Source organism: Megascapheus bottae, chromosome 8 (assembly GCF_031878675.1).
Source record: "Megascapheus bottae isolate mThoBot1 chromosome 8, mThoBot2.hap1, whole genome shotgun sequence".
Lineage (NCBI taxonomy): Eukaryota > Metazoa > Chordata > Mammalia > Rodentia > Geomyidae > Megascapheus > Megascapheus bottae.
In genome coordinates, this window is record NC_143516.1 from 58,182,268 (window position 1) to 58,201,980 (window position 19,713).

General features: G+C 36.9%; 1 protein-coding gene across 1 annotated transcript in view; it reads left to right on the forward strand.

Moving 5' to 3' along the window:
* Cep162 (centrosomal protein 162) overlaps nucleotides 1–19,713 on the forward strand; it is a 97,414-nt gene that overhangs the window by 19,605 nt on the left and 58,096 nt on the right. Inside the window, exons 7-9 of the mRNA XM_090338485.1 lie at nucleotides 13,669–13,772; nucleotides 15,596–15,626; nucleotides 16,032–16,142. Of these exons, the coding sequence (XP_090194611.1) occupies nucleotides 13,669–13,772; nucleotides 15,596–15,626; nucleotides 16,032–16,142 (246 nt within the window). The remainder of the gene's footprint in view (nucleotides 1–13,668; nucleotides 13,773–15,595; nucleotides 15,627–16,031; nucleotides 16,143–19,713) is intronic.

Sequence of the window (19,713 nt, forward strand, 5' to 3'; positions counted from 1 at the left end):
GAGTCTTAGGTGTGTACTAATTACAAATGAAGGAAAGCATTGAGCCTATGTCCCTTTAGGTCTGGCTTACTTTACTTAATATGATTTTTTTCCAAGTCTTTCCATTTCCTTACAAATGGGGCGATGCCATTCTTTCTAATGGCAGCATAGAATCCCATTGTGTATAAGTACTATATCTTCTTGGTCCAGTCATCTACTGAGGGGCATCTGAGTTGGTTTCTTATCTTCCCTATGGTAAATAATGCTGCAGTGAACCTCGTTGTGCTAGTAGTATGTCCTTGTTTCTGGGTATTTGGGTAAATGCCAAGGAGTGAATTGCTGGGTCGTGGGGAGGGGGGGTGCTCGATGTTTAGTCTTTCCCTAATGGTTGAACGAGTTTACACTTCCACCAACAGTGCATTGACCATCCCTCCTGGCTACATCGTTGCCACCATCTGTTCTTATTAGATTTTTTTAAATTTCTTTTTTATTTTTTTGAAAGATTTTATTTACATGTCACGTTTAACAAACAAGTATTCAAGAAGGGATTCTCTATATACAATCACTGGCACATAGATTTTAGAACATAATTAAAATAAAGCTGAGGGTTTGTATGTTATAGATATATATCAATGTATATAACATTATGTCTATAGAGTATACAGCCCATCATCTATTTTATGTCTATGTAGTTATGTTTATATCTCCAAGACCATGTCCATAACCTTGGGTACCCAAATATTGAGTCATGCTCTTGTACTGTTTGGATTTAATATCTACATATTAAGGATATCATATGCCCTTTGTTCCTTTGGTCTTGACCTATCTCACTCAACATGATTCGCTCTAAATTCATCCACTTCCGAGCAAATGCCATTATTTTATCTTGTCTGTTGGCAAGATAAAAATGTATACCACATTATATATTAAAAATATATACCACTTTTTTTTGTATCTGTTCACCTGCATTAGGGCATCTGGGTTGTTTCCATCTCTTGGCTATTGTGAATAGTATACAGATGAACATGGCTGAGCAGGTGTCCTTATCATACCCTGGGTTATGATGCTCAGGATAGATGCCATTCAGAGTGGCTGAACTAGTTTACATTCCTAACAGCAGTTCAGTAGGGTTCCTCTTTCTCCACACCCCGCCAGCATTTGTCATTGTCTGAGTTCAGAACATTGACCATTCTAATTGGGGTAAAGTGGGGTATCTTAGAGTTGTTTTTATTTGCATTTCCTTTATGACCATGGATGATGAGCATTTTCTCATATGTTTCTTTGCCATTTTTACCTCTTCTTTTGATATGTCTTTCTTTTGTTCCCTTGCTCATTTAGTGATTGGTTTTTTGGGTTTGGGAGGGGGTTAGTTTCTTGAGTTCTCTGTAGATATTGCATATTAAGTATTTGTCTGATGTTTTATTGGTAAATATCTTTTCCTAGTTGATTGGCAATCTTTCTACTTTAGTAGCTATGCTTTTATCTGTGCAGAAACTATTTTTAGGTAGTCCCATTTGTCAAGTCTCTCTCCAATCTGTTGTGACCCTGGGACTCTGTTAAGGAAGTTTTTGACTGTGCCTATGAGTTCCAGTCTCTCTCCAACTCTATCATGTAGCAGTTTAAAGGTTTCAGGTCTCACATTGAGATCTTTGATTGATTTTGAGTTAATTCTTGTGCATGGCGATAGGCTGGGATCAAGTTTTAGTTTTCTGCATGTGGCTGCCCAGTTTTCCCACCACCAATAATTGAATAGGCTTTGTTTGTTCCACTGAATATCTCTGGTTCTTTTGTCAAAAATAAGTTGACCTATGTGGTTTTGTTTCTATTCTGTTCCACTGATATTCTGGACTCTTTTTGTGCTAAAACCATGCTGTTTTGTTATGGCTCTATAGTAGAGTTTGAAGTCTGGTATTGTAATACCACCTGCATTGTTCTTTTAGCAAAAATTATTTTGGCTATTCTAGGTCTTTTGTTGTTCCATATGAACCTTTGGATTACACCGTCTATTGCAGTAAAGAATGTCTTTGGGATTTTGATGGGGATTGCATTGAATTTGTATGCCAATTTTGGCAGTATGGCCTTTTTCAATATATTGATTCTCCCTAGCCATGAGCATGGGATATCTTTCCATTTCCTGGTATCCTCTTTAATTTCTTTCGTTAGGCTTTTGTAGTTTTCATTAAATAATTCTTTTACATCTTTGGTTAACTATATTCCTAAGTATTTTATTCTTTTGGGGGCTATTGCGAATGGGATCATTTTCTTGCTTTTTCCTTCTGTTTGTGTATTGTTGGCATATAGAAAGGCTACTGCATTTTGAAGGTTGATTTTGTATCCTGCCACTTTGCAAAAATGGTTTATTAGTTCTAGGAGTTTGGGAATGGAGTTTATTAGGTCATTCGGGTATAGGATCATGCCATCTGCAAATCAGGACAGTTTGATTTCTTCTTTCACTGTGTGGATCTCTTTGATGTCCTTCTCTTGCCTTATTGCTCTGGCTAAGGGTTCCAGCACTATATTGACGAGAAGTGGAGAGAGTGGACATCCCTGTCTAGTTCCTGATTTTAAGGTAAATCGTTCTAGTCTTTCTCCATTTAGTATAATATTGGCTGTAGGTTTGTCATACCCGGCTTTATTTTAATGAATGTACCTCTTATGCCTATTTTTTCTAGTGCTTTCAACATGAATAGATGTTTTATTTTGTCAAATGTTTTCTCAGCATCCATAGAAATTTTCATATGATTGTTATCCTTAGCTGTATTGTTGTGATGTATTACATTGATTGATTTGCGAATGTTAAACCAACCTTGTATCTGTGGGATGAAGCCTACTTGATCATAGTGTATAATTTTTAAAATTTTTTGAATTCTGTTGGCTAGTATTTTATTGAGGAGCTTTGCATCTGTGTTCATTATAAACCTAGGTCTGTAGTTCTCTTTTTTTGTTAGGTCTTTCCCTGGTTTGGGGATGAGTGTGACATGTGCTTCATAAAATGAGTTTGGATGGCTCCTTCTGCTTCTATTTCTCAGAAGAGTTTCAAGAGCATAAGTATTAATTCACCTTTACAAGTCTTGTAGAATTCCGTATTGAAACTGTCTGGACCTGAGCTCTTTTTGGTTAGCATGTCATTGATTGCATCCGATATCTCATTGTGTGAAATTGGGTTGTTCAGTTGGCTTATCTCTTCTTGGTTCAATGTGGATAGCCTGTATTTATAGAGGAAATCATCCATTTCTACTAAATTTTCCTGTTTCTTTGAGAATAAGCCCTGGAAGTACTTATTCATAATGGACTGAATTTCTTGGATGTAAATCGTGATTGTTCCTTTATTATCTCTAATCTTATTTGAGTCTCCCCTCTCACTTTTTTGAGGATGTCTGTGAATTTTGTTGACTCTTTCAAGGAACCAGCTTTTTGATTTATTAATTTTACGTATAGTACATCTTATTTCAATCTCTGATATTTCTGAATTTTTACTGCACTTAATATGATTTTTTCCAAGTCTTTCCATTTCCTTAGAGAATGGGTGATTCATTCTTTCTGATGGCCGTGTAGAATTCCATTGTGTATAAGTAATACATCTTCCTGATCCAATCATCTACTGAGGGGCATCTTGTTTGGTTCCATATCTTCACTATGGTGAATAGAGCTGCAGTGAGCATCATTGTACTGGACATATGGGTAAATGCCAAGGAGTGGAATTACCAGGTCATAGGGGAGCTCTATGTTTAGTCTTTTGAGGAAATGCCATACTGCTTTCCATATTGGTTGAACTAGTTTGCACTCCCTCCAACAGTGTAGTAGTGATTCTTCCTGGACCCATCCCTGCCAGCATCTGTTGTTATTCAAATTCTTGATCCTGGCCATTCTAACTGGAGTGAGGTGGAATCTTAGAGTTGTTTTGATTTGCATTTCTTTTATGGCCGGAGATGTTAAGCATTTCTTCATGTGTCTATAGGCCATTCTTATTTCTTCTTCAGAGAAGACCCTCTTTAAGTCTTTGGCCCATCTATTAACAGTATTGTTGTTTCTTTGGAAGTTAGTTTTGGAGTGATTCAATTTTTTGAGCTGTTGATATATTTTAGATATGAGGCCTTTGTTTATGTATGGTTAGTAAAGATCTTCTCCCTCTCTGTGGACTTCCTAGTTTTCTAGCTATATCTTTTGTCATACAGAAGCTCTGCAGTTTAATACCGTCCTACTTATTCAAACTTTCTTTGATTTGTTATGTTTCTTTCTGGGTCTTTATTAAGATTGTGCCAAGGAGGTCTAGTGTATCTCCTATTCCTTCTTGTAATGTTTTCAGTGTATCTGCTTTTACCTTGAGGTCTTTGATCCATTTGGAGCTAATCCTGGTACACGGTGACATAGAAGGATCTAACTTTAGCAGGTACTTAACCAGTTCTGCCAGCACTTGTTAAGAGACTGGCTGTCTTCCATTCTATTCTTTTGGCTCCCTTATCAAAGATTAGGTGGCCATAGGTCTGTGGGTTGATTTCTGGGTCTTAAGTTCTATTCCATTAGTCCTCAGGCCTGTTCTTGTGCCAGTACCAAGCTGTTTTGGTTACTATAGCTCTGTAATAGAGTCTAATGTTTGGTATTGAAATTCCTCCTGCACTGTTCTTCCTGCTAAGAATTGTTTTTGCTATATGGGGTCTTTTATTATTCTATATGAAATTTTGGATTGCTTCTTCTATTTCCTTAAGAATGAAATTGGGATATTGATGGTTATTGCATTGAGTTTGTAGATAGCCCTTGGCAACTCTGCCATTTTCACAATATTATTTCTTCCAATCCAGGAGAATGGGAGGTTTTCCATTTCCTTTGTTCTGATTTAATTTCCTTTTTTACGTTTTTAAAGTTTTTGTCAAAAAGGTCCTTTACATTCCTAGTTAAGGTAATTCCTAAATACTTTACTTTCTTTGAGGCTATTGCAAATGGAGTTGGTTTCCTGATTGTTACCTCGTTCCTCTCATTGTTAGCATATAGGAAAGCAAGGTTTTTTTTTTGTTTTTTGGTTTTTTGCTAGTCCAGGGCCTGAGTACTGTCCTTGCGGGCTAGAGCTCTACTACTTGAGCCTCAGCACCACTCCAAGGAATCAAACCGGGTCTTAGTGCATACTAGGCAAGCACTCTACCACTAGGCCAAACTCCTGGCCCCGGAGTTGATTTTTGAGGGTTAATTTTTACCCTGTTACCTTGCCGAAGCTTCGAATCAGCTCAGGCAACTTGGGAGTGGAATCTATAGGGTTCTTTAAATACCAAATCATGTCATCTGCAAAGAAAGTTTCACTTTCTCTTTCCCTTTTTGGATCCCCTTTTTCCTTACTTCTCACCTTATTTCTCTTGCCACTACTCCAGAGAAGTGGAGAAAGTGTTATCCTTGTCTCATTTCTAGTTTTAGAGGAAATGGCTTTAGCTTTTCACCATTAAGTATAATGATAGCTTTAGGTTTATCATATACAACCTTTATTATGCTAAGAAATGTTTCATGGATTCATAGTTTCTCTAGAATTTTTAGCATAAAGGTATATTGGATCTTGTCAAATGCCTTTTCTGCATCTATTGAGATAATCATGTGATTCTTGTCCTTGCTCCTGTTGATGTGATGAGTTATATTTATTGATTTGTGCATATTGAACCAGCTTTGCATGTCTGATGAGAATCCTGTTTGATCATAATATATAATTTTTTGATGAGTTGCTGAAGATGGTTGGCCAGTATTTTGTTGAGAAGTTTTGCATCAATATTCATCAAAGAAATGGGTCTATGGTTCTCTTTATTTGATGAGTCCTTGTCTGGTTTTTGGATGAGGGTTATGATGGCTGTATAGAATCAGTTTGGCAAATAGCCTTTGTTTTCAATTTCACTGAAGAATTTGAAGAGTATTGGTGTGAGCTCTGCGTTGAAGGCCTTATAGAATTCAGCTGTGAATCCATAAGTTCCTGGGCTTTTCTTGGATGGGAGGTCTCTTATTGCCATTTATATTTCAGTACTTGAAATAGGTCTATTTAGTTAGATTAGATATTCTTGGTTCAGTTTGGTTATGTTAATATTGGCTAGAAATTCATCCATCTCTTCTAGATTCTCAAATTTGTTGGCATAAAGGTTTGAAAAATATTCCCTTATTATGTTCCGGTTCTTGGTAATTTCTGTCATGATATTTCCATTCTTGTCCTTGCTTTTGTTTATTTGGGTGTGCTCCCTTCTTTTTTTTGGTAAGATTTGCTAAGGGTCTGTCAATTCTGTTAATTTTTTCAAAGATACAACTCCTTGTTTTGTTGATTCTTTCTATAGTTTTTTTGGACTCTAATTCATTTAATTCTGCTTTGATTTTAATAATTTGCTTCTTTCTACTGGAATTGGGATTGGTTTGTTGTACTTTTTCCAAGAGCTTAAGATACATCATTAATTGTTGATTTGAGATTTTTCAAATTTGTTAATGTAGTCCCTCAGAGCTATCAATTTTCCTCTGAGTACTGCCTTTCCTCTGTCCCAAAGGTGCTGGGATTTTGTGTGTTTCTTTTTGTTAAATTCCATAAACTGTTGAATTTTTGTTCTGATCTCAGTGATCCACTGGTGATTCGACAATGTGTTTTTCAATCTCCATGATTTACAGAGTTTTCCTTGGTTGTGATTTGTATTCACTTCCAATTTGATGCTGTTTTTGATTTGAGAGAATGCAGGGAATAATTTTAGTGTTTCTGAATCTGCACAGGTTTTCTTTATGCCCTAAAATGTGGTCTATTTTAGAAAATGTTCTCTGTGCTGCTGAAAAAAAGGTGTACTCCGGTATTGCTGGGTGGAATAATCTGTAGATGTCTGTTAGGTTTATTTGATCTATACAGTTGTTCAATTCTGAGGTTTCTCTGTTGAGTTTTTGTCTGTTGGTTCTATCCAGAGGTGACCGGTCAGCAATCATTGTGTTTGGATCTGTGTGTGGTTTTAGTTTAAGTAAAGTTTTCTTGATGAAATTGGGTGCTCTGACAGTAGGTGTGTAGCTATTTAGGATGTTTATATCCTCCTGGATATAAACTTCTCTTTAGAAGTATGTAATAACCTTCTTTGTCTCTTCTCACTAATTTTGGTTTGAAGTCTATTTTATCTGATATGAGGATAGAAACTCCAAACTGTTTATGGAGGCAGTTAGCTTGATAGATTTTATTCCAACCTCTCACTCTCAAAATATATTTGTTTTTGGGGGGGGGCAAGATGTGTCTCTTGAAGACAGCAGAAAGATGGATCTTGCTTTTTGATCCATCTAGACAGTCAATGCTGTTTAATTGGAGAGTTAAGTCCATTGATACTGAGAGTTAGAACTGAAAAATATTTACTAGTTCCTGCCTTTTTTTTCCATACCTGGGCTTGAACTCAGGGCCTGAGTATTATCATTGTGATTTCTCATGGCTAGAACTCTGCCACTTGAGGCTCATGTTTCTGTCAGTAACATGTTTGTGTTGATTTTCAATGTCTTTGAGAATTTTTTGTATTGCTGGCTTGTTCTCTATATAATGTTTCAACTTTTCCTTGCTATGGAAGGCTTTTATTGTTCCCTCAGCTATGAATGAGAACTTAGCTGGGTATAGTTTTCTTGGTTGGTAGTTACTTGTTTTAGGACATGACACACATCCAATCTCTTCTTGCTTGCACAGTCTCTGCTGAGAAATCTGTGGTTATTCTGATTGCTTTTCCTTTGTAGGCGATTGTTCTCTTCTGTCTGGCTACTTTTAAGATCCTTTCTTTCATCTCTACTATCCTGTATGGATTATAATGTGGCAATGGAATGTCCTTTTCTGATCAGGTCTGTTTGGGGTTCTGTAAGCTTCTTGTATCTGGATAGGCCTGTGCTTCTGTTCTCTGAGATGATTCCCTGAAGTATATTTCCAATTCCATTGTCCTCCTTCTCCAGGCCCTTCTCAATACCCATTAGCCTTAAATTAGGCTTCCTAATTGTATCTTAGAGCTCCTGAAGAGATCTATCATATTTCATAGACTTGGTTTGAATCATTTTCTGGTATTTCTCTGTAACTTCTAGGTTATCTTCAGCTCTGGAGATTCTCTCTTCTGCATTGTCTAACTTGCCATCAATACTTTCTACTTTGTTCTTCATCTCCCCTCCTTCTAACTGGTCATTTTTGATGTCTTGCATCTCTTGATTTATATCCTTATAGACTTCTTTACCTCCTTGAATTTGATTTGACTGCTCTCGTTGAAGTCCTTTAGCTCAGAGGCTTACTGTCATTGGGCTTTTGTTGGAATCCATTCAGCATTTTGTTTCTGGATTCTATGAATTCCTCATTATTCTTTGATTGGCTTCCTCATGTTTATATATATCCTTTATAATTTCAAACTTTTCATTGATCATGTTTACCAATTGCATTTGTAGATCATTTAGATTATTTTCTTCTAGGTTTCCCATTGACTGCTCTATTGCCTATTTAATTTGAATAGGAGAGGCAATTCTTTGATTTGCCATTTTTCTTAAGTATCTTGTTCTGCCCATTTGAAAATGGGAGCAAGACCAATAGCACGCAAGATTACAATTTTAATATATATCCAACCTAGTGCTCTATAGCTGCCCAGACTATAGAGGTTCACAATTTTAGATTGGTATTTTCACTCTCTCTCTCCTTTTGTGCACTTAGAAACAAATCCAACACAACCACTGAACACATTTTTTATAACCAAAAACTCACAGTCTAATGTCTGTGATATTTAAATCACTCTGGACCTATCAACTAACAACTATCAATTGTAGATCCATGCATTATGAAAATTGAAGAAGGAACAAAGGACCAGAGATAGAAAGATATTATGAAAGACAAGAGAGGGAAATAAAAGAAGAGTAATATAGGAGTATAATAGTAATATAGTAATGAAGGAAAGTAATAGAGTCAAAATAATTGTGACCTAAAGTGATTGAAAGGGAAAATAAATGAATAAAATTTTAAAAAATTAAAGTAAAAAAATAAAAAGAATATATAAAAGAAAAAGATAAAGAATACAAATAATGGGGCCGGGAGTTTGGCCTAGTGGTAGAGTGCTTGCCTAGCATGCACGAATATCCGGGTTCGATTCCTCGGTACCACATACATAGAAAAAAGCTGGAAGTGGTGCTGAGGCTCAAGTGGTAGAGCTCTAGCCTTGAGAAAGTCCAAGGACAGTGCTCAGGCCCTGAGCCCAACCCCAAGACTGGCAAAAAGAAAAAAAAATACAAATAAATGAAATCAATGATTTCATTTCATAATTATGAGTTCTTAAACAAGAAATACTAAGATTAAAAACTGAAAGAGTAATAGCAAGGGACTGAGTCAGTAAAAATATACTTTGAAACAACTCTACACAATGAAGGAGGACTACTACTAATTGTTGTTACTATGTTTCTAGGAATGAGCACAATGACAGTAGAAAAAAAAAGGATGGAGAAAAATAGTCAAAAAAAGACAAGTAAAAATGAAAATGAAAAAAAGTAACGTTTTTAAAAGTTATGATTAGAAAAAAAAATTTTCTTCAGTTTTTTTAAGTCTCTTATCTCCTGTGTTTTGGCTTAGTTGGTTTTTCTGATCAGTTAGCTAGATTGGGCTGAAAAAGTTCTGCTTACAGACTCGGGATCTTTGTGACTGCTCACCCAGGTTGATTTACTGGCAGGGAGATGAGCTTTATGTGTCCTGCAGGAGAAAGTTGACTGTTTGGGTAGCTTGAATGTGAATGGAGTTGTATTCTATCTGGAGTTCCAGGTGTGCTTCCAAACTCACTGTGGTCCAGCCTGGGGCCACTATTGTTTTATCCAGTTCCCTGGAGAGCCTCAGGATGAAGTCACCTCTGGCTTTGTTTACTGGGGGAGAAAAGCTACCCTTCTCAGGGAGGAATTGCTCTCTCCAGGGCAGGGAACCAATTGGCTGGCTATGCTGACACTGGTTGAATCCTCTTCCCTTTGGAGAAATGGTGCTGCTGACACCACTTCTCAGGCTCCAGTTATCTGCTCATTGGTCTGGCAGAGTCTTTGCCAGTAAACAATATGATGCTGTTGTCATCTGGTTGGGGAGGGGCTACCTTCCCAATGCTGTTCTGCGAGCAGGAGTGACAATGTTTTTAGTGAGGTACTCATACTACCCCTTGTTTGTCTGCATCTCTCTGTAGCTGGCAAGTCTGTGCTGTAGGTAAGTGAGACACTGAGCACTTGGGCGCCTGTGCCTTTGTCTTGGTGCAGCTGCTCTGGGGAAAGGCAGCCTCCTCTGCCCATGGCACAAACGGTGGCTCAAAACTGTCTTCTTAAGCAGGCTGCCCGACTTTTTTCTCTCTGAGATCTCTGTGCTACTAGTGCTTATTTAGAATCATTCTTTAGGTATAAACTTTCTACTGTAATGCTAAAACTGGTATCTTGGTGAGAGCTCAGAAAGACTCACCCTGAACTGCCGCCAACTTCCCAGAATCCCCCAAACAAATGATTTTGAAAGAAAACATTTTTGAAAATCTTGTGTCAATATTTGTCGGGGGAAGTCTTTAAGGAATGAGGATAGAACTTGAAAAGAGTTCAGGGGCTGGTGGCCCTAGGGTAGTCTTCACAGGCTAATTCATGTCAGCTTTCAATGCCCACTAACAGTGCACACAGTTTCCTCAGTTGCCATATGATACTCATGATACTTGCCTTTTGCTCTTAACCATAGAATGGTTTTTGAAGAATTGATAGCTAACTGCTGTTTAGAGCTTCAAGGTAATGGGGATATATTCACCAAACACAGCACCAACACAATAATTTTGAACCATTTTCCCCTTCCCTTCATCTGTATTTATTTACTTTTCTGGTTGGTCATGAGGCTTGAACTCTGGGCTTGGGAGCTGTCATTGAGTTCTTCAGCTCAAGTAACGCCCTTCTGTGATCAATTGGAGATAAGAGTCTCTTGTCCTTCCATGCCCTACGTGGCTTTGAACAGCAATCCTCATATCTCAGCCTCCTGAGTATCTAGGATTATAGGCATGATCCACCACACCAGGCTTACAGCTGTATTTTTTAAATTTTTAATAGATTTATTAACATATAATTCATTCATTTACATCATGAAATTCAGTAATTTTTCCTGTATTTAGAGAGCTGTGTAATCAAATATCACAGTGGATTTTTTTTATTGTGATTAATAGAAGGGTTACATTATATTCACCAGATAAAAGGTGCATAACTTCACAAACATTGATACTCTTTCTCATGACATGGTCCCCATTTCCCTCCCACCCTCCCCCCGCTTATCTTGATTTCCCCCCTTCCCTATCCAATTTCAAATAACCAATTAAGCACATGTAAAATATATCAGATAACAAGGTGAAATATTGTAACAATATGAGATAACCAAGGGATGGCAAAAGAGATGAGAGATAACATAGTACATTAAGAACAACAGTCATTCATTATATGGCTTTTGATTCCTTATCCTGAAGGTCCTTACATTTAGTATCATACTATTTGGCCTTATGTCTCTAGATTTTGTTCTATTGTAAATCTCTGCTAGGAGAGCCCAAGGTTTCTACTGATTATGACAAATGAGGGAGACTGTTGGTTACAGCTGTATTTTTAAAGACGTTTGATGCCCTGAGAGAGTACCGTACAATCTTCAGGTATCAAGTTGTAAGTTAACCATCTGTAGCATTTCAATTTGCTGACCTTGAGCTTCAAAAGATGGGAAGCAATGTGAAAAGTTATAAAATTGAGAAGTGGACAAAGGAAAAAAGAGATAAAAGTAGGTTAGATATAAATAAAATTATGAACATCATCGAAATAAAATTATGAAATCATTTCCTAATGTATTCAGTTTAGATGCTGTGTGTGTGTGTGTGTGTGTGTGCGCGCGTGTGCGCGTGTGTGCAATTATCTTCCAGGAGCTGGCTTACAGAGCAGAATAAGAGCCTAGATTAGCAAGGTGGTGGCAAGTATGGTTCTGAATTGTCTGTCCGTCTGTCCATCCATCTGTGCTTCTGTCTATCCGTTTGTCCGTCCATCCATCTGTCCATCTGTGCTTCTGTCTGTCTATCCGTCCATCTGTCTGTCTGTTTCCATTCATCTGTCACTCTGTCCATCTCTCTGTCTCTCTGTCTGTCTGTCTGTCTGTCTGTCTGTCTGTACTTCTGTCCATCTGTCCGTCCATTGGTCTGTTTATTGGTCCATCTGTCTCAGTCCATCCGTGCATCTGTCTATCCATCTGCCATTCCGTCTGTTTGTCAATCTGTCTGTCTGTCTCCCTGTCCGTCCTTCCGTTTGTCTGTCTGTCCATCCGACCAGCTGTCTGTCCGGCTGTCCATGCTTTTGTTTGTCTGTCTGTCTGTCTATCCATCTGTACATCCATCCATCTGTTTGTCTGTCTGCCTGTGATGTTTGTTTTCTGCTACATAGCCAGTCAGATATAATTTAGGGCTTTTATGCAAATTGACACAGAATTACGAAATCAGAGGTTATTTAGTCTAGTATTTGTTAAACCAAGAGTCAGGCTGGAGATTGGTATTTCAAAAGTATGATAGAGAGTCCTGCAGAGACCAAAAAGAAACTTGAAGTAAATAAAATTCAACCATTTCTAAGATTGTCAAGATTTCACAAAAGTGCTACCTTTTCTAAGTAAGTAGTTGGGGATATATATCTTTGAACAAAAAATCTTAATGTTTCATTTTAAGGAAGTTTTTAAAAAGTTCTGTTGAATAGGTCTAAGTATTTTACTTGGGGATAATAAATGATTAAAATGCAAAAGTGTTAGAACTCTGAACATATAAAAATGAATCTTGGTATAGAATCATCTCAGATGTCCTTCAACGAATGAAGGGACCAAGAAAATGTGATATACATACAGAATCCATTAGAAACAATGATACTCCATCATTTGCAAAGGAATCATGTTAAGTGAAGTAAGTGAGGTCCAGAGTGACAAAGGATGTATGTTTTCTCTTACATGTGGAAACTTGAACTAATTTGTAAATAAGTAAATACTTAGGGATAACATTCAACTATACTAAAATATAAGGTAGAGAAGACTTAAATAATATAATTTCTTAGAGAGGCTAACTCACAGTCCAACAAAATAAGCAGTTGGAAAAGATTACTGAGAAGGAGAAGGTGGCATCAAGAAAATGGGGTATACAAATGAAGAGAGGAAGCAGGAGAGAATGCAGTTATAAAATTAAATGCAGAGCCTACAAAATTAAGGGATAGATTTTGGAGGGCTGGGAATGAATGATGAAAGGTGTGATATTGATTGTGATTCATTGCATTCATAAACTGTTTTGTTGAATGGCAACTCTTTTCTACAACTGTTTAGAGATAAGAAAAAAATTAATGTAATATAGTCTTAAAATGAACTTTGATGAATTCTTATAAAAGTGTGATCTCTATATATAATACCTTTATATTAATATCATACCAGGTATTTTTATGCAGACTTCTTCCTGTTGATATCAAGTCTTTTCCTAATTTGATTTTTTTGCAGTGCTTGCTTCCCATATAATTATCTTTAAGTAGTTGTGAAAATGAGTTGCCATTTAACAAAGCAGTTTATGAATGCAGTGCATCTTGATCAGTGTCTTCCCTTCCATCATTCTCCCCTATCTCTCCCAACTTCACCTCTTCCCTCAGTTTTCTTAATTTTGAAGGAAATGCCTTTTATACTTGAGCAATGTGATCCATATACATATATTTTATAATTATTCCCTTCAGAAAGTTACAGTGATGATTTTGAAGATACAGAGAATAACGAAGTTCCTTTGATGAGTAAAGATGAAGAAAATCCCCAATTAGAAAGAAAAGATGTACCCAACCAAGTATGTCTTACGCTTACATTTTCCCGTTTTGCAACTTCTTTCATTGGTTTACCTGTTTGCTATATGAAAAGCTCAAAATATGGAATTGTTTATTATCTTGCTCAAGGTTGTAAGCAATGAGGTTTTTTTTGCTGTTTTGAACTTAAGGACTCAAGCCTTATCTGCTTATGGCCAGCTAGAATGATAATTAACAGTTTCCTATTTTGGTCTATTTCTGTCTTTTGGGATTGCATAGTAGGGCTATATGTTTTAATATTTATAAAGCCAATGACTTTTTCTTGTATTTTACTGTGAGGGTAATGTATAGAGGGGTTACACTTACATTCATCAGGTAGTGGGTGTATTACTTCTCATGTTTTCTCCTAGTTTTCCTCTCCTCACCCCCTCACAATCATCTTGTTTTTCCCCATCCTTTCCCTATTTTAAATAAACAAATAAATGTATATACAATATACCAGGTAACAAAGTCAGATACAAGCCAATGACTCTTTTTTTTTTAGTTTATTTTTTTATTGTAATTAGTAAAAGGGTTACATGATATTTGCCAGATAGAAGGTGCATTAATTCACATACATTGATACCCTTTCACATGTCTTGGTACCCATTACCCTCCCCCCCACACCCCCCACCGGTCTTGGTTTTCCCCCCTTCCCTATCAAATTTCAAATAACCAAATACAAATAAATTCAATATATCAGATAACAAAGTGAGATACTGTAACAATATGAGATAACCAAGGGACAGCAAAGGAGATGAGAGACAACATAGTACATTAAGGACAACAATCATTCGTTATATGGCTTTTGTTTCAATATCCTGGAGGTCCTTTCAATTAGCTTCATACTAAAAAGCCAATGACTCTTTAAGTAGAAAAATAAACACTTTGGGTACACAGTCTTATTTTTCAATTCAGTTGCTACTCTTCCTTGTGTGTCCATGTGTCACATGGTTTGACAAGAGTTTGGGTAATGGGGACAAGATGATTTTAGAATTAACAAAAGGATACCTTATTGCTCCTGACCCATGTCTGCAATACTCAGGAAGCTGAGACCTGGAGGAATAATGTTTAGGACCAGCCTGGATGGGAAAATATGTGAGACTGCATAACACAAAATTAATGTGACCTAATGAGTTTCCTTATAAATCTAATTGGATTTGAACTTAAAATATAATAATTACAGTATTTTATGGGAAAACTAATAGGTCATTAGAAGGCACTATAGTATAGTCAAGAATAGTCAAGAAGTATTCTGTCTATGAAATGTGATAGCCTCATATAGTAGGACTAAGCATCAAACTAGGAAGAAATTAAAGCTCTGCTATTCAGAGAGAATGCTGTATATAGATTAGCCAGATAGAGAATAGAGGTAATAGTTACTGGAAAACTTCTTGCCATTTGGTAGCCTTTCCAAAAGTCATCTTTTCCAAAACACAGAGGAAACAATCGGTATAATGTATGCTGATTAACATTGAGCAATAAAGGTAAATTGATTAAACTGTTAAAATTGTAGACTCTTGTGTGAAGTTGTCATATTGCTTTTATATACGAAGAATCCAGAATTTTTGAGGAAACTAGGTAAGCAGGTATACCCAAGCTATTTTAAGCAGGGCTTTTAAGGCCTAGATCACTTTGGGTAATTACCAAGATTTATAAGAGACTTAGAGAAATTCTCTAAGAGAGAGGTACAGGCTGTATGCTTGAAATAAGCCCATTTCTCTTCACAGTGAGGCAAAATGTTAGTGTCCAAATTGTCAGTCTTCATTTTGTGCTCATCTTATATGACTTGATTTTAAAATGTAATACTTTTCTTCCTTTAATTTAGAAAGAAGAGAAAGTTGGCATGCTGGCTAATGGTAAATATTTGTATGTTTTCATTGGAAAAATTTAAGTCTGTAACAATGTTATCTAAATCTGAGTAAATAATTATGTCTTTGCTTTTAAATATCATGGCTTTACTCAATAATCTGCCATTTATGCATATTTCTTAATAGGAAAGAATAAGCTATTTTTATAGTTTCTCAAGCATTTTTGCCTTCCAAATGTAAATGAAATTTACATATAATCACTGATGTGTATGCTACTCTCTTTTACAAGCTTGTATATGCCAAATATGTATCTACATATAGAAGGTTTTACTATATATACACATAAACATTTGTTTTTAGGCATTGATTATGATTAAAGTAAATTTATTAGATTAAAAGAATCATACTGGCCTTTCTGGTTTCCTTACATTTTTTTCTTTTATGTTCTTCTAGTTGTATTGCTTGATTCCTTAGAATCTGTTGAAGAGGTTCATACTGATAGACGAAATAAAGCAACTCCTGAGACCCTCCCAGAAACCACTGATAATGAAATGACAGCAACAGGTAAGCCTGTTTACAAAATTGGGTGTGCTCTAGTATGGAATGCTTTGTGGCTAGTCTACTCTTTCTAGAAAAATATACAAAATAATACACTGACAATGAAAACATCAAATCTCATATTTTTCCATATCTAAATTTTTATTAATCATTTTAATGTATTTGAATAGATGTACAAAGGATTTCAATTCAACATGTCCATTTATGTCTGCTGTATATCTTGATGAGTAACACACTTCCATCATTCTTCCTGCCATATCTAACAAGTTAAATAATCAGAACTTGATTATGATACTTAATAGCTAATAGGCCAAGTCTAATGTGATATTTGAATAAATACTGATTAGTAACTATGTGCTTTTGTGGGGAGCCGGAGCAGCCAAGACGGCGCCTGTCCCCTGCCTCGCTCATTGTATACAAATTTCTTAGTTCCCCTTAGTGGGTGTGTGAGTGCAGAGCCTTTGCTCGCTCCGCTGCGTCTGCGCGTATGACGTCTGCGCGTATGACGTCAGAGGCCTGACCAATCCCGAGTTTTAAAAAGACCTTAGCAGCACAGCAGCCAATGGAAAAAGTCCCGCGTTCTTTGATTGTATATAAGCAGCTGCACTTCCCTGCCCCGCGCCCCTCCGCTTCAATCTTTCCCTTCAAATGAGTTGCTCTTCCATAAAGCGTGATCGAGAAGGATCCTCGTGTGGTGTTCGTTCTTCCCTGCTGGTCAGGGGTGCCGGGCGCCGCATGCTTTTTCTTAATGCTTTTTCTTTAGGAAAAGGCTAGGTCACCCTCCCAAATTCTGAAATAACTAAGACAAACTAGGTTTTCTTCATGCCTGTAAAGATCATTGAGAGAGTACCCTTCAGACTTCTTAAAGCAGAAATACCTCCAATTGAAGTCTTGTGTGGAAATATTTATGTAGCTGATGCTGACATTATATAAGCTATGTTTGATGTATTCTATATAGTCTGTAGTCTTGATTTACCATATTAATAGTGGTAAATGGAAGCTTTTTAACCCTTTTGTTTTGTTGTCTCAGCACACTTCTCAACAAAACTAAGTCAGACATTTGGATTAAAAGAACAGAAGGCTCATGCCTATAAGTCTAGTCACTCAATAAGGTGAGATCTGAGGATCACAATTGAAAGCCAGCCCAAGCAGGAAAATCAGTAAGACTCTTGTCTCCAATTAAGCACCAGAAAATGGGAAGTGACGCTGTAGCTCAGAGTGGTTGAGTGCTAGTCTTGAACAAAACAAGTTCAGGTACATTGCTCAGGCCCTGGGTTCAAGCCCCATTTCTTTTCTTTTTTTTATTTAAGAATTTATTAACATTGATTTTTACATCATATTACAAATGGCGTGCTTAACAAACAAGTATTCAAGAAGGAATCTATATACAATCACTGGCACCTAGATTTTAGAACATAATTAAAATTAGGCTAAGGGTTTGTATATCATAGATACATATTAATCTATGTAATAAAACATTATGAAATTTTTATGTCTATGTAATTGTGTTTATATTTCTAATACCATGTTGATAGCATTGGGTATGCAAATATTGAGTCATCTCTCTTGTACTGTTTTGTCAAGCCCCATTTCAGACAGACAAAAAACCAAAAAGAGCAGAAAAAAATCACTAACTGGCTTTATCTATTAGTTCACATTTTACTTGTGTTTTATATTTTACTTCGTAAATTCTTTTGAAGTGAAGTACACCTGTAGAAAAGTTTACATGTCATAGCATTATACCATGATGAATTTCTACAAACTGAAAATATCCCCATAATCAACAAGATCAAAAAATGAAGGAAGGGCTGGCATGGTGGCTCATGACTATAATCCTAGCTACTTAGGAAGCTGAAATCTGAGGATCATAGTTGAAAGCCAGCCCAGGCACTAAAGAGCATGAGAATTATCTCCAATTAACCACTAGAAAATGAGAAGTGGGGCTGTGGCGCAATGGGGTGGGTAGTAGCCTTGAGCTGAAGAGCTCAGGGACAGCATCCAGGCCCAGAGTTCAAGCCCCATGACCAACAAATAAGGAAAAAAAGAAAGAAAGGAAGCTTGGTATGGTGGCTCAGAACTTTAATCTCAGCTCCAGAGGAGGCAGACATTGTGAGGGTTGATATTCAAGACCTCCTCAGACAAAAAGCCTGACACTCTCAACAAGTCAAGAATAGTTGTTGATATCTTTAATCCAAGCTATAAAGGAGGCATAGGTAGGAGTATTTTGGTACAAGGCCCGTCCTGGGAAAAAGCACAAGACCTTATCTAAAAAAAAAAAATCAAAGCATAAAGGTCTAGGATATGATTAAGTAGTAAAATACCTGTTTCTCAAGTACAAGATTCTGAGTATAATACATCTAAGAATGGATGGATTTTGATAACTAGGCAATGGCTTTTAAATGGATGAATTGAGCTGGGTGCCAATAGTTCACATCTATAATCCTAGCTATTCAGGAGGCTGAAATCTGAGGATCATGTTTCTAAGCCAGCCCAGGCACTAAAGTCTCTGAGACTCTTTATCTTCAATTAACCACCAGAAACCTGGAAATGACACTGTAGCTCAAATGGTAGAGCTGAAGAGCTCAGGAACACAGCTGTATGCCAAAAGTTCAAGTCCCAAAACCAATTAAAAAAAAACAGGAAAGAAAGGAGGGCTGGGAGTTTGGGCCTAGTGATAGGGTACTTGCCTAAGCATGCACAAAGACCCGGGTTCGATTCTTTGGTACCACATACATTGATAAAAACCAGAAGTGGTTCTGTGGCCCAAGTAGTAGAGCAGTAGCCTTGAGAAAGCCCAAGGACAATGCTCAGGTCCTGAGTTCAAGCCCCGGGACTGGCAAAAAAGGGAAAAAAACAATACAAAACAAATTTGAATTTTATTTGAAAAAAATGCAGATCCCAAGATGGTATGGTATAGAACAATGGAGAAGAAAAGTATCAATGTGAAAGGGAAGGAGAAGATAGAGCCTTTCAAAGGAACATGTTAGTTTGAAGTGTTTAAGAACATTTTTATCTAGTGCAGAGATGGATTAGGTGATAGGGTGAGAAGGTGATAACTAGTGAAGACAGACTAAGTTACCATGTTAGAATTCATCTCACCCTGCTAAAGAATTCTTGAGCCTGAAAGGACTTAGCTAGCAAATTAACTAGAAAGCATACAGAGTGGGAGAAGATCTTCACTAACCATACATAGACAAAGGCCTCATATCTAAAATATATCAACAGCTCAAAAAATTGAATCACTCCAAAACTAACTTCCAAAGAAACAACCATCCCGTTAATAGATGGGCCAAAGACTTAGAGTCTTCTCTCAAGAAGAAATAAGAATGGCCTATAGACACATGAAGAAATGCTCAACATCTTTGGCCATAAAAGAAATGCAAATCAAAACAACTCTAAGATTCTATCCCACTCCAGTTAGAATGCCAGGATCAAGAAATCTAATAACAACTGATGCTAGAGGGGATGTGGACAGGAGAGATCACTACTATACTGTTGGTGGGAGTGCAGACTCGTTCAGCCACTATGGAAAGCAGTATGGCAGTTCCTCAAAAGACTATACATAGAACTCCCCTAT